This window comes from Nicotiana sylvestris, chromosome 11 (genome assembly GCF_000393655.2).
Source record: "Nicotiana sylvestris chromosome 11, ASM39365v2, whole genome shotgun sequence".
Taxonomy (NCBI): domain Eukaryota; kingdom Viridiplantae; phylum Streptophyta; class Magnoliopsida; order Solanales; family Solanaceae; genus Nicotiana; species Nicotiana sylvestris.
Genome location: NC_091067.1, coordinates 46,633,410 through 46,646,621, shown reverse-complemented (window position 1 = coordinate 46,646,621; position 13,212 = coordinate 46,633,410). Strand labels below are relative to the sequence as shown.

Genomic DNA, 13,212 nt, shown 5'->3' with positions numbered 1-13,212 from the left:
GCATGTCTTGCACGTACTGGTTTGGTCTGGACTAATTAAAGTGACAAGCGGACTGGTTCAACACATATTTTTAGACAAGAAGTCCGCATTAGGTTCGCTCGAATGCAGTTGCCTAAGACTGATCCAATTGATTAATCAACCTTTTGTCTATGTGTTGAATAGAACTACTGATTTCGAAAATAAACTGATAAAAGAGTTGCCAGTTTTTGACAGAGTAAAAATAAGGTTCAGAAAAGGTGCAGATTTACTATAGAAAATGTTTACCAACTTTGAAAAGGTTTATCAGATTTATCAGGAAAGAGATGGGTTTCAAAATGCGAACTGATTACAGGAAAAAGGTTTGCCAATTTTGTTAGGAAGAAACAAGTTTTCAGAAAAGGTATGCAGAAGACTACCAGTTTTATCAAACAAGACGAGTTTCAGAAAAGGTTTGCGAGTTTCAGAAATCTGATATGGCTTTAAATGAGTGAGACGGTTTATATCCATGATTCCCTATAGGCATGCTTTCTACAATTTTTTACTGATTTTAAAACTTTTCAGACCTTAATGGGAGTCGTATGAACATGATATCTACGTACAACTTTATTATTAAGCCTAACTGTTTGCCTAATGGCATTTACATAGAAATATAGGAATCTATAGGCATGATATCTACGTGTGGAGTTGCAGAAATCAGAAGTAACACCCCTATAGGCATGCTTTCTAACCATGTACATAAAAGTAAACACCCCTCCCTTCTTTACTAAATCCCCATGAGTTTAATATAAATTATTACAAACCAGTGAATCAGACTGAAATTAAAAGTACATCAGAAACTAACAGCTGCATCCAAGGAATCTAATTCAGACTTAGTGTCTAACCATATGAGATTGAACCACTTCTGAGATCAAGATTTCCAAAACCTTCTCTTATCTAGGGTGTTTCAGAGATTCAAGGAGTTTCAAGGACTCCAGGCAGTGCTTACACCCGAGATATCAATTAGAAAATTGAATTAAAGTGCAGTGTGGAAGAGCCAGCCCTCAGGTGTCCAAGTTCAGAGGGAGCTCATGGATCCCAAAGCAAGGCTCACAAGAGGAGGGTAGAACTTAAGATTCTAGGAATAGGTGTAAGTGCACAAGGGGGAAGGGAATCAAAGAGAGCTAGGGCCCAGCAATTGGGATGCTGGCACACCCCTGACCCGCCTGCTGGTCAAGCATTGAGAGTTAGGATCCATTGTGGATCAAGCCAAGGCCCGGACAATAATTAGGATACTGCCAGGCCAAGAACTTAACCCAGTACATAGAAGGGAATAGGGGTAAGGATTCATAACAAAAATAGAAGCAAGGAAGAAGATATTTAACACAAATTACTGAACAGGAATAGTAAAAAAAAATCTGAAGCTGTAGAGTGAACACATAAGGGTGAGGCAGAAAATTAAATAAAGGACATACCAGTTTTAGAGAAAATAAGTAAGAAAACAGTATCCTTGAGAGAGCCAAGTTGCAAACAAAGTATTTCCAAAAGATCTCGAGCAAAGCCAAGTGTTGAATTCAAACAGTATTGTGATTAAGTAATCAGAAGTGTTTTTTTTTTGAAAAGTATTGAATTGTTCGTTAAGCCTTGTTAAAGTGCAGAAAGGTCATGCCCCTTTTATAATGCAGAAAACAAGTGAGAAAAGGTAAGGAAATAACATTGAAATCAATCTCCCTTTAGTTAAGGGATTCTGATTTCAATGGGTAAAAGCCAATTAAGGAAAGCAGTTTTAATTAAAACCTTTTCAAAGTAGCATAAAAGTGGTAAATATAGAGAAGTTATTAAAGGAAAGAATCCCATAGTACACGGCTTGGAAAAAATAAGGAAAGGGAATCAATCAAACAGCCAGGGAAATCAAAATTACAAGTTCAATTCGAATGAACAAAGTCAAGAAAAGGTAAAGGAGGTTCAATAAAAAAAAAATCAGTAACAATCAATCAAACCCCCATTAAAGGATTTCAAAATCAATCAAAAACCTTTGAAGGCAAAGTCCTCATATATAGAACACACAGATATGTGAAAACCAGAGGGGCTTGTCAAATTATTTAGAAGAGATTTTAGCAAAGAAAGGTTCAGAATCATAAGCAAGAAGAGGTATAAGTCTAGTTTGCAGACTCACAATGAGTCTGAGAGCCCAGGGTCCTGAAGTGGAACCCTAACTCGCACAGAAAAGATCAAAATGCCAGGAAATCCCCAAATCTTAGGGTTTCGAGTTGAGTCAGGCAATAGAGATGAGAAGGCAAGTAGTTGAAACAGGGTCAGTGGTTTCAGAGTTGAAACCTCTTGCATGCTTCTTTCATCAACAGAAACTCATGAGAAAAAATATGATAGAAAAGTAACATGTAGAACACAGTAGAAGCATTTAAAAGAGAAACACTGATGGGAATAGTAAAAGGAACATGCTTAAGAGATTTTTTCAGAAGAAACTTAAACAGGGCTTAATAGAAGAAAAATAAGGAAACTTAAGAACTTAGCAGGAAAATACAATAGGTGAAACATGCTGGAACATAGTAGAAGACGAAAAATATAAGAACAGAGTAGAAAAGCATATGAGAGCATAGTATGGAAAACATGGTAGAAGAACATACAAGCATGGAGTATATAAAACACAGTAAAAGAACATAAAAGAATGGAGTGTAAAAACTCAGTAAAAGAACATACAAGGTAGAAGGTAAACATAGAACAAAGTAGAGGCAAATACACATAAAAGAAAAGGAAAAGAAAGTCAGAGAAACACTTAAGCATTTTCAGAAAACCCTAGATCGGAAACGAAGCGGCTTTGAAAGTAATTTTTGAAAGAAAAGTTGGGCAAATCATTTGAACACTCAAGTAGAACATGAATACACAACAGATCTAAGAATATCGGAGAGAACCTCGAAGAGTTAGGGTTTTGGAAGAACCCTAGAATGAGAAAGGCTTGGAAGAAGGTCCGATCTTGAGTCGGAGAGGTCAAAAACAAGCTCAGAAGACCAAGAGCCACCGGAGCAAGGTCGGAGATGGCTTAGAATCTTCAAATCGGTGAAGGTCTGAGAGGACACCATAGAGGTCTGACCTCGAAACTTCGAACACCCAGGGTTTAATGGTGGAGGAAGGTGAGTACAGGCTATCCATGGCCTGAGAAGCCATGGATTCCGGTGAGATGGCGTTGGAAAATGGTAGAAGAGAACTAGGGTTTCACGAACCTTCGAGGGAACTTTGAGAGAGGAGAGTGTTTGAAGGCGGCTGAGAGAAAAGAATGAGGTAGGATTAGGGGTATGGGCGAATTAAAAAAGGAAAGGGAAAATCTCGGCCGTTGATCAAAATGATCAACGACCTGGATTAAAAGGGAGTTGGGCGGGTCGGATAAACGGGTTGAGCAGTTGGATTAAATTGAAATTGGGCCGGTCCAATTGGGTTTCAGAATTGGGTCAATTAGGGGGGACCAATTTGGCTATGATTGAAAATAAAAATAGCCCAGATTTTAAATAGCCAGTTTTTCCCTTTTTATTTTTATAAAAAATAGTAAAAAAGATTTTAAAAACAAATTAAAAGCACTGAACTATATAAAAACATATAAATATTAGTTTAAAAATATTGGAACCAATTTTATGATTATAAAATGCTATTTATCTTAAAGTAGGCTATAATTGCAATTACGCGCAATTTAGCTTTAAAAATAACAAATTAATTTGTAAAAATATGAAAAAATTACCTTAACTATATTTTGGTGTAAATATGCGAATAAAATAAATTATTCACCAAAATGATAATTTTGGGAATAATTATTGGATTTTGCGCTGCTAAAACAGACAATAAATTGGTTCTAAAGTCTTTAAAAATTTGGGAAAAACACCAAAACACTTGGGCATGCTTATGTATGCACGTATGCGTTATTTTAAAAGCATTTTTAGTATAAAAATGCATAGGAAAAAATTGGGTATCAACAGCTGCCCCTCTTTACCCGAGGAGGATGGAAGAGTCGTCGGGTAAAGATAAGATGGCCAATTTTGACCGGAAGTAATGTTTTGAAAGGATTTTTGACCGAGCTCTGGTTCCTGAGTTGCCTACATATCCCTGATCTTACAGGAATCAGGCCATATGTAGTTCAGGGACCATTGACGGAATATGCCGATGGAGATTTGAAACGGACGAACGCGATGTTTAGATTGAGAGAGGTTTCTGAAAATCGATAGGCTGTGGGAACCGGAGCGAGATCGCTCCTGCTGAGATGGCCGTTGCCAGCCGGTGTACCTGCAAGTAAGCAATCCGAGCGTATACCGTGCGTAAATTTAAACGTGATGCAAGTTCCCATCGGACCATGAATGCTGTCCTAGGACAGTTAGGATGACGTCCTCGGACCATGACGTCCTAGGCTATGGAGACTATAAATAAAAATTCGCAGGCCATGAAATGATATTCTCAGGCCATGTAGATGGTGCCTCCGAATTATGATGCCTTTGAATAAGTTGGCGATCTTTCAGCCCATGAAATGCAGAAGGTGGCGATCTTTCAGCCGTTGCAAGACGTAAATAAAAGGTGGCGATATTTTAGCCATGTAAGAAACATAAGGTGGCGATCTTTCAGCTTTGTAGTATGGAGGTAGAGCTTAACCTCGGAAGGCAGAAAAGTAGCCTTATGCGAAATGCAGATGGAGACAATGCTTAGTCTCGAAAGGCAGATAAGGTAGCCTTATGCAATGCAAAAATGCAGATGGAGATAGAGCTTAACCTCGGAAGGCAGAAAAGTAGCCTTATGCAAATTGCAGATGGAGACAGGGCTTAGTTTCGAAAGGCAGATAAGCCTTATGCAATGCAAAAATGCAGATAGAGGTAGAGCTTAACCTCGGGAGGCAGAAAAGTAGCCCTATGCGAAATGCAGATGGAGACAGAGCTTAGTCTCGAAAGGCAGATAAGGCAGCCTTATGCAATGCAAAAATGCAGATGGAGGTAGAGCTTAACCTCGGAAGGCAGAAAAGTAGCCTTATGCAGATGATGATGGAGGTAGAGCTTAACCTCGGAAGGCAGAAAAATAGCCTTATGCAAAATGCAGATGGAGACAGAGCTTAGTCTTGAAAGGCAGATAAGTAGCCTTATGCAGATGATGATGGAGGTAGAGCTTAACCTCGGAAGGTAGAAAAGTAGCCTTATGCAAAATGCAGATGGAGACAGAGCTTAGTCTCGAAAGGCAGATAAGTAGCCTTATGCAATGCAAAAATGCAGATGGAGGTAGAGCTTTACCTCGGAAGGCAGAAAAGTAGCCTTATGTAATGCAGCAAATGTAAAAGGACAATTAGTAGCAAGATCTCTTAGCTGATAGCTGATTATGACAATATGACTGCTGGGGAGATTGTGTACGGACAGCAATCGCGGGAAAGTGTTGATTCTGAGAAGTTGCATTCCTGGGAAAGTGTGAGTGCATAAATATATCTAATGATATTGCAAATTGAGTGCCTGCATCCAAAGAAAAATCATGAGTTCTGTAAAGGGGAAAAGGTTAGTTCGTCTTCCCCAGGCTCTTGGCGTGGTGCGTCATTTGGGTAGCGTCGCTAAACAAAATCAATTCGGATAATAGTTATACATGATTTAGTGAATATAACGTAAATATATAATCGAAAATAGTTTTATTTAGATGAACCAACGAATGCGACGTGGTTCAAGACATACCTCTTTTGCTCCGAAATTTTGAGGGTTCTCCTCAAACTTCTGCCCCAGTTTGCTGAGCAGACATTTCTGACGGCTATGCCGAATGACTAAAAAATCAACTTTGGAATTTTGAGGGTCCTCCTCAAAATTCTGCCCCAGTTCCGGGGGGGGGGATGGGGTTTTATTAAACTGTGACCGAACCCATAGGGCTGCCTACATATCCCCTCTTAAATGGGAATCAGGTTAGGCGTAGTTCAAATTACATCCTATAGGGAAAGTGTGAAGATTACACATAGTAACGTTTCACTACATCTGAGTTGATTGGCTTCGGCCAGACTTCTCCATCCATCTCTGCAAGAATAAGGGCTCCTCCAGTTAGAACCCGGTGAACCATGTACGGATCCTTCCAATTGGGAGAGAACTTCCCCTTGACTTCATCCTGATGTGGGAATATTTTCTTCAACACCAGCTGCCCCGGTGTAAACTTCCTTGGTTTAACTCTTTTGTTGAAGGCTCTGGACATTCTGTTCTGATACAACTGACCATGGCAAACTGCATTCATCCTTTTCCTGTCTATAAGGGCCAACTGCTCGTAGCGACCTTTTACCTATTCTGCATCATCCAGCTCTGTTTCTTTTATGATCCTTAAGGAGGGAATTTCTACCTCGGCGGGGATGACCGCCTCTGTACCATAAACCAGCATGTAGGGAGTTGCTCCGGTCGATGTGCGGACTATGGTGCGGTATCCCAATAAGGCGAATGATAATTTCTCATGCCATTGTTTGTGCCCTTCGACCATCTTCCTTAGTATCTTCTTGATATTCTTGTTGGCGACCTCCATAGCTCCATTCATCTGAGGCCTATAGGCTGTAGAGTTCTTGTGTTTGATTTTGAATGTTTCACACATTGCTTTCATCAAGTCGCTGTTGAGATTGGAATCATTATCAGTGATGATTGATTCCGGAATTCCGAACCGACAAACAATGGGGATGAAATCTGCCACAACCTTCTTGGTTACTGCTTTATATGATGTTGCTTCGACCCATTTGGTGAAGTAATCAATTGCTACTAGAATGAACCTATGCCCGTTTGATGTGGCAGGCTCGATTGGTCCAATAATATCCATTACCCAAGCGGCGAATGGCCATGGTGAGCTCATTGCAGTAAGCTCATTTAGAGGTACCTTTATCATATCTGCATGTATTTGACAGCGATGGCATTTGCGAACATACCAGATACAGTCTATTTCCATAGTCATCCAAAAATACCCTGCTCGGAGTATCTTCTTTGCTAAGACAAAACCATTTATGTGCAGCCCGCAGATCCCTATATGCACTTCGTCCAATAGCCTGGATGCTTCTTTTGCTTCGACACACCTCAGTAATCCCAAATCGGGAGTCCTCCTGCACAGGATTCCCCCACCGTGAAAGAAATTGTTGGATAACCTACGAAGTGTGCGCTTCTGAGTAGCGTTGGCAAGTTCTAGATATTCCCCTATTGTCAAGCACTCCTTGATGTCCCGGAACCATGGTTTTCCATCCGCTTCTTCCTCAACGTGGGCGCAATAAGACGGCTGATCATGAATCTCTACTGGGATGGGATCAATGAAATTTGTATCTGGATGCTGGATCATGGATGATAAAGTAGCTAATGCATCAACAAACTCGTTATGGACTCTGGGGACGTGCTGAAACTCTGTCTTTGTGAACCTTTTCCTCAACTCCTGTATGTGATGCAAGTAGGGAAGTATCTTAGAGTTCTTGGTTGCCCACTCTTCTCAAACCTGATGTATGAGCAAATCTGAATCCCCGATCACTAGCAACTCCTGAACGTTCATGTCAATGGCCATTTTGAGCCCCAAGATGCAGGCTTCATATTCTGCCATATTGTTGGTGCAAGGGAACCTGAGCTTGGCGGATACCGGGTAGTGCTGACCGGTTTTTGATACTAAGACTGCTCATATGCCAACTCCTTTGAAATTTGCAGCTCCATCGAAAAACAACCTCCAACTGTCATAGGATTCTACAATATCTTCTCCTATGAAAGATACCTCTTCATCGGGAAAATACGTTTTTAGGGGCTTGTATTCTCCGTCCACGGGATTCTTGGAGAGATGATCCTCCAAGGCTTGCCCTTTGATTGCTTTCTGGGTCACGTAAACAATGTCGAATTCACTTAGCAGGATTTGCCAATTGGAGAGCTTGCCAGTGGGCATGTGCTTCTGGAAGATATACTTCAGAGGGTCCATTCTGGATATGAGATAAGTAGTGTAAGCACAGAAGTAATGCCTCAACTTCTGTGCGACCCAAGTCAGAGCACAACAAGTGCGTTCTAAAAGAGAATACCGGGCCTCGTACAGTGTGAACTTCTTACTGAGATAGTAGATGGCTTGCTCCTTTCTCCCTGTTTCATCATGTTGTCCCAGAACACAACCGAATGCTCCATCCAATACTGTAAGGTAAAGAAATAAGGGTCTTCTTGGCTCAGGCAGAACCAAGACCGGTGGCATTGACAGGTATTTCTTAATTCTGTCAAAAACTTTCTGACAATCATCAGTCCATTTGGTAGCAGCGTCCTTTTTCAACATTTTGAAGATAGGTTCACAAATGACCGTGGACTGAGCTATGAACTGGCTAATATAGTTGAGTCTCCCCAGGAAACTTATCACATCCTTCTTGTTCTTTGGCGGTGGCAATTCTTGGATAGCTTTGACCTTTGATAGATCCAATTCTATTCCTCGACGACTCACGATGAAACCCAAAAATTTACCAGCAGGAACCCCGAATGCACACTTGGCGAGATTCAGTTTCAGATTGTACCTCCTCAGTCTGTTGAAGAACTTTCTTAAGTCTTCCATGTGATCCCTAGCTTTCTTGGATTTGATGATGATTTCATCCACATATACCTCGATCTCCTTGTGTATCATGTCATGAAAGATGGTAGTCATGCCTCTCATATAGGTGGCACCAGCATTCTTCAAACCGAACGACATCATTTTGTAACAGTACATTCCCCATGGCGTGATGAAAGCCATTTTCTCTGAATCTTCCTCATCCATCCATATCTGATGATACCCAGCGAAACAATCAACGAAAGACTGCAACTCATGCTTGGCGCAGTTGTCAATTAGAATGTGTATGTTCGGCAAGGGGAAGTCGTCTTTGGGACTGGCCCGATTAAGATCCCGGTAGTTGACATAGAGTCTAACTTTTCCATCCTTTTTTGGCACTGGCATTATGTTGGCTAACCACGTCGGATACTCTACTACCCTGAGAACCTTGGCTTTGACTTGCTTGGTAACCTCTTCTTTGATTTTCAAACTCATGTCGGGTTTGAATTTCCTGAGCTTCTGCTTTGCCGGCGGACATGTTGGATCCGTTGGCAGTTTGTGAGCTACAATGGATGTGCTGAGACCAGTCATATCATCATACGACCAGGCGAATAGGTCCTCATACTCCTTTAGGAACTCTGTGTACTCTTTCTTTTCTGATGGTGACAAGTGAACACTGATGCGCGTTTCTTTGACATTCTCTGTATCTCCCAGATTAACGACCTCAGTTTCGTCCAAGTTAGACTTAGGCTTATTCTCAAAATTCTCAACCTCTCTGACGACCTCTTCTGGTATATCACCCTCTTTTGAATCCATATCCTCTTGTTACGTTGTCTCGTTGCAAGTCACAATCGTTGGTTCATCATCAAGGCAAGTAATAGTAATGCTGTGTAAAATAAAGTGAATGATAGAAAAAAATAAGAGCGAGATATGATAAATTGAAATGCTTCGATTGAATTCGTAATTGTTTTGAATATCAGAGCTATTTTCAAAATTAAAGACAATGTAGAAATAAAATCAGCTAGTAAAAAGTAAAAATGTGATGCATGGCGCTTTTGTTTAGACTTGCTACCCCGAAACTTTCCGGGCCCTGGTGGTTCTGATTGACCAATTGTTGAGGCGCTCTCCTCGGTTCATAGCTTGTATAGAAGGGCCTTCCTCCCCTTCCTCTTCGAAAACAACACAACAATCCATATCATCATCCTCCAGGAACAGATTCTTCATGGCTGCTAATACTTCATCTTCCACTGATCCATATATGATGTCTTCCGGCTGGAAAGTCTGTTCCAGGTAAGGTATCGGATGCTCCAGTGGATAGTAAGGAACGCGCTATGGTGGCAACCAGTGATTGAACTCCTCCCTAGTGTATTCATATCCCAAACCAAATGTGGTACCATGTTTCCTCAGCTTGATGGGTTTGGTGATTCCCTGGAGGTTTTTGCCGAGTCCCTTTCCAGGTTCATACCCATACCAATTCAGGATACTTTCAATCTTGTTATCCCACCACCTATCTTTGTCCACAGTGTTGACCCTTTCAATGTGGTGGTATGTTTCTCCGTATTTTCCTTCTGCCCCCAACCATTGGGATGGTCTGGCGACTGTATATGGGGTTGCTACCACCGCCATGAATAATCACCTCTTGGTGATTCCATTCGAACTTCACTGCGTGATGCAGGGTTGATGCTACAGCTCCAGCGGCGTGGATCCATGGTCGCCCCAACAGCAAGTTGTAGGATGCTGGGACATCTATCACTTGAAAGTCAACGTCAAACCAAGTTGGTCCCATTTGCAGGCATAGACTAATCTCCCCAATAGTAGACCTTTGGGACCCATCAAAGGCTTTGACATTGATAGCTCCATCTTTGATCTCGTGCAGGCTCTTTCCCAATGTTCTGAGAGTTATCAACGGACAGATGTTGAGGTTGGAGCCTCCATCAATCAAGACTCTAGTGATGAAGTAATCCTCCCACTGCACGGTGATGTGCAGGGCCATGTTGTGACTCAGTTCTTCCGGCGGCAGCTCGTCTTCGTGGAAGGTGATCTTGTGGCTTTCCAATACCTGCCCCACCATATTTGCCATTTCTCCCCCAGTTATATTGCTGGGCACATAAGCTTCGCTCAATATCTTCATCAAGGCATTTTTGTGTGCATCATAGCTCTGCAGAAGAGCTAGGATGGAGATCTGTGCTGGTGTTTTGTTCAACTGCTCGACGACTCAATACTCCTTAGCTTGTATTTTTCTCCAAAGATCATCGGGCCCAGTTTCAATAGTCCGTCCAGAGGCTTGCTTACTGGACTCAGCTAGGTGCTCTGGAGTGTAAATCCTGCATGTTCTGGTCATACCCTGCGCAACAATTGCTTCTCCCGTCTTGGTCTTCCCTTTCCTCCTCGCCTCAGCTATGTAATCCCATGGTATGACATTTGAGTGGAACAGTGTTATGTTTGATAGTGCTATAGGAATAGGTACCCTTGGTGGTAACACAACAATTTCAAAAGGTGTAGGTGCCTCCAGGACTCCAAACTCAACTTCAATTGGTCCAGGCGCCTTTGCAGAAGAAGGTGCTTCAAATTCGAGAGGTATAGACATGTTTACTTCATCACACTTGGAGGGCTGATTCTGCACAATGATTGGGTTAAGCGTGACCGCCGGTTTCTTTGGCTCATCACCCTCAGCAATTAATCTTATCGACCCCTTGGGGTCCCAGTCATCTTCGATCTCGATCATGTGAATGTCTCCAACTTTGTGATCAGACAGAGGGTTGTTGCGGACATTAGGAGTAGGCTCCTTTGCTATGATAACCTTATTGTCGATCAGAGTTTGAATCTTGCCTTTCAACGAGCGGCACTCGTCAATGGTATGTCCCTTCATGCCGGAGTGGTACGCATAGGTCTTACTAGGGTTGACCCACTGGGAAGGATTTTCTGGAGTTATGGCAGGGATTGGGGAGACGTAACTAGAAGCTTTAAGTTTATAATACAACTAGTCAATTGGCTCAGCGATGGCTGTATATTGTCTGGGAGGTCTGCGGTCAAAATTTGGCCTGGGTCTAGGGAAATTTTGGCGAGTGGGAGGTGATTGGTAGTGAGAGGGTTGGGCATTATAAGCTTGGTAAACAGGTGTAGGTTGAGATTATCTGGATGAAGTGGGTTGATATGTGGGAGGTGGGGATGATTGGTAAACGGGTGGTGGATTTTGGTAAGAGGGTGCGGGTGCTTGGTAATTCGGGATAGGCTGATATGTAAGTGGAGGTGACGGGTAAGTGTGGTATTTTGGTAGTGATTTGGCTCCCTGTGCGACCATCATGGCACTCACGTCTTTATTCTTGGATATGCCACCAGACTGTAAAGCGTTGTTAGTGGCCTGCAGTGCTTCAAGATTTGTAACTATACCATTCTTAATGCCTTCCTCAATTCTTTCTCCCAGTTTGATGATATCGGAGAATTTCTGGCCTTCGATCAGCATCAACCTCTCATAATATTGTGGATCCTGAGCCCGGACGAAGAATCTGTTCATCTGTTCCTCTTCTAAAGCCGGTCTGACCTTAGCAGCCTCTACTCTCCAACGAGTAGCATACTCGCGGAATGTCTCGGTAGGCTTCTTTTTCAAATTCTAGATGTAGAATACATCCGATGCGTTCTCTGTATTGCATCGGAACCTATCCATGAAATCTGATGCCATAACTACCCAGTTTGTCCATCTCTTGGGGTCCTGACTGATGTACCAGGATAAAGCATCCCCCTTCAGACTTCTCATGAAGAGTTTCATACGGATTTTCTCATCCCTTCCGACTCTAACTAGCTTATCACAATACGTCCTCAAGTGGACTCTGGTATCTCCTGTGCCATCAAACATTTCGAACTTGGGAGGTTTGCACCCCTCCGGAAGTTCAACGTCTAGATGAATGCAAAGGTCCTCATAATTCAGCCCCTCTATATCTTTGCTTCCTTCCATGTCCTGGACTCGGCTGGTCAACTTCTTGAGTTCTGCTGCTAAGTTTCTGATGAGAGAGTCCTTGTCATCAGACTCAGGTGCACTTGAGATTGGTTGGGTGTAGTGGGGTACAATATCTACGTAGATGGGAGTGTTGTGGAGGTGGTCGTTTGTGGTGTTCAGTGGTTCAGGAATGAGTAGTGGAGTGTTGTTTGGAGTGTGGCATGTGTTGCAGTGTTGAGCATGAGTGGTTTTTTTTTGTGGTTGTGGGTTGTTCTGTTGGGGTGCGGGATTTTGAGTATTTGGAAAGGTGACATCAGGAGCGGTGAGAGTGAATGATAAATTTTCCAAGTTCCGAACTTGATCCAGTTCTTCTTGGAACTTCAACAGTTTTTGCTCAAGTTGGGCAGTAGTTTCCTTAGCAACCGGGGTACCCTGAGGAATCTCAATTCTTTCGATTTCCTTTCTGGCACTTGAATCTCCCATCCTGCCTTTTTTCTTGTTCCGGATAGGACTCAGAGGAGGAGGAGGTGGAGGGCCCTTGGATCTCGTATTGTATGATGATGGTGCCAGAATGCACGAACTAACCTTTGGGGAGGGGAATAAAAAAAATAAAGAAAAACAAAAAAGGTAACAAGTTAGTGCGGATTATGAGAAGAAAATGTTGCAATATTTAAACACATTGTGCAAGAATATAAATTGCGTCCTAATTTGGGTGCCTCGTTGTGCCCGAGGTAGGCTTAACGACAAATTAATTTGGAGAACTTATAATGCTAAATGCCTCATTTTATTGATAAAAATAAGACGAATCCAAACGA

The 13,212-nt window shown here is 42.2% G+C and overlaps 1 protein-coding gene across 1 annotated transcript; it reads right to left on the bottom strand.

Annotated features, from left to right (window-relative positions):
* Nucleotides 1-12,073: 12,073 nt before the first annotated feature.
* LOC138881007 (uncharacterized) lies at nucleotides 12,074-12,880 on the bottom strand. Its single transcript, XM_070161194.1, has one exon. It carries the CDS (start codon nucleotides 12,878-12,880, stop codon nucleotides 12,074-12,076), a length of 807 nt encoding a protein of 268 aa, XP_070017295.1.
* Between the last annotated feature and the right edge of the window lie 332 nt (nucleotides 12,881-13,212).

Excerpts from the sequence above, each read along its gene's own strand:
- LOC138881007 (XM_070161194.1), bottom strand. The coding sequence starts at position 12,880 with ATGGGAGATTCAAGTGCCAGAAAGGAAATCGAAAGAATTGAGATTCCT.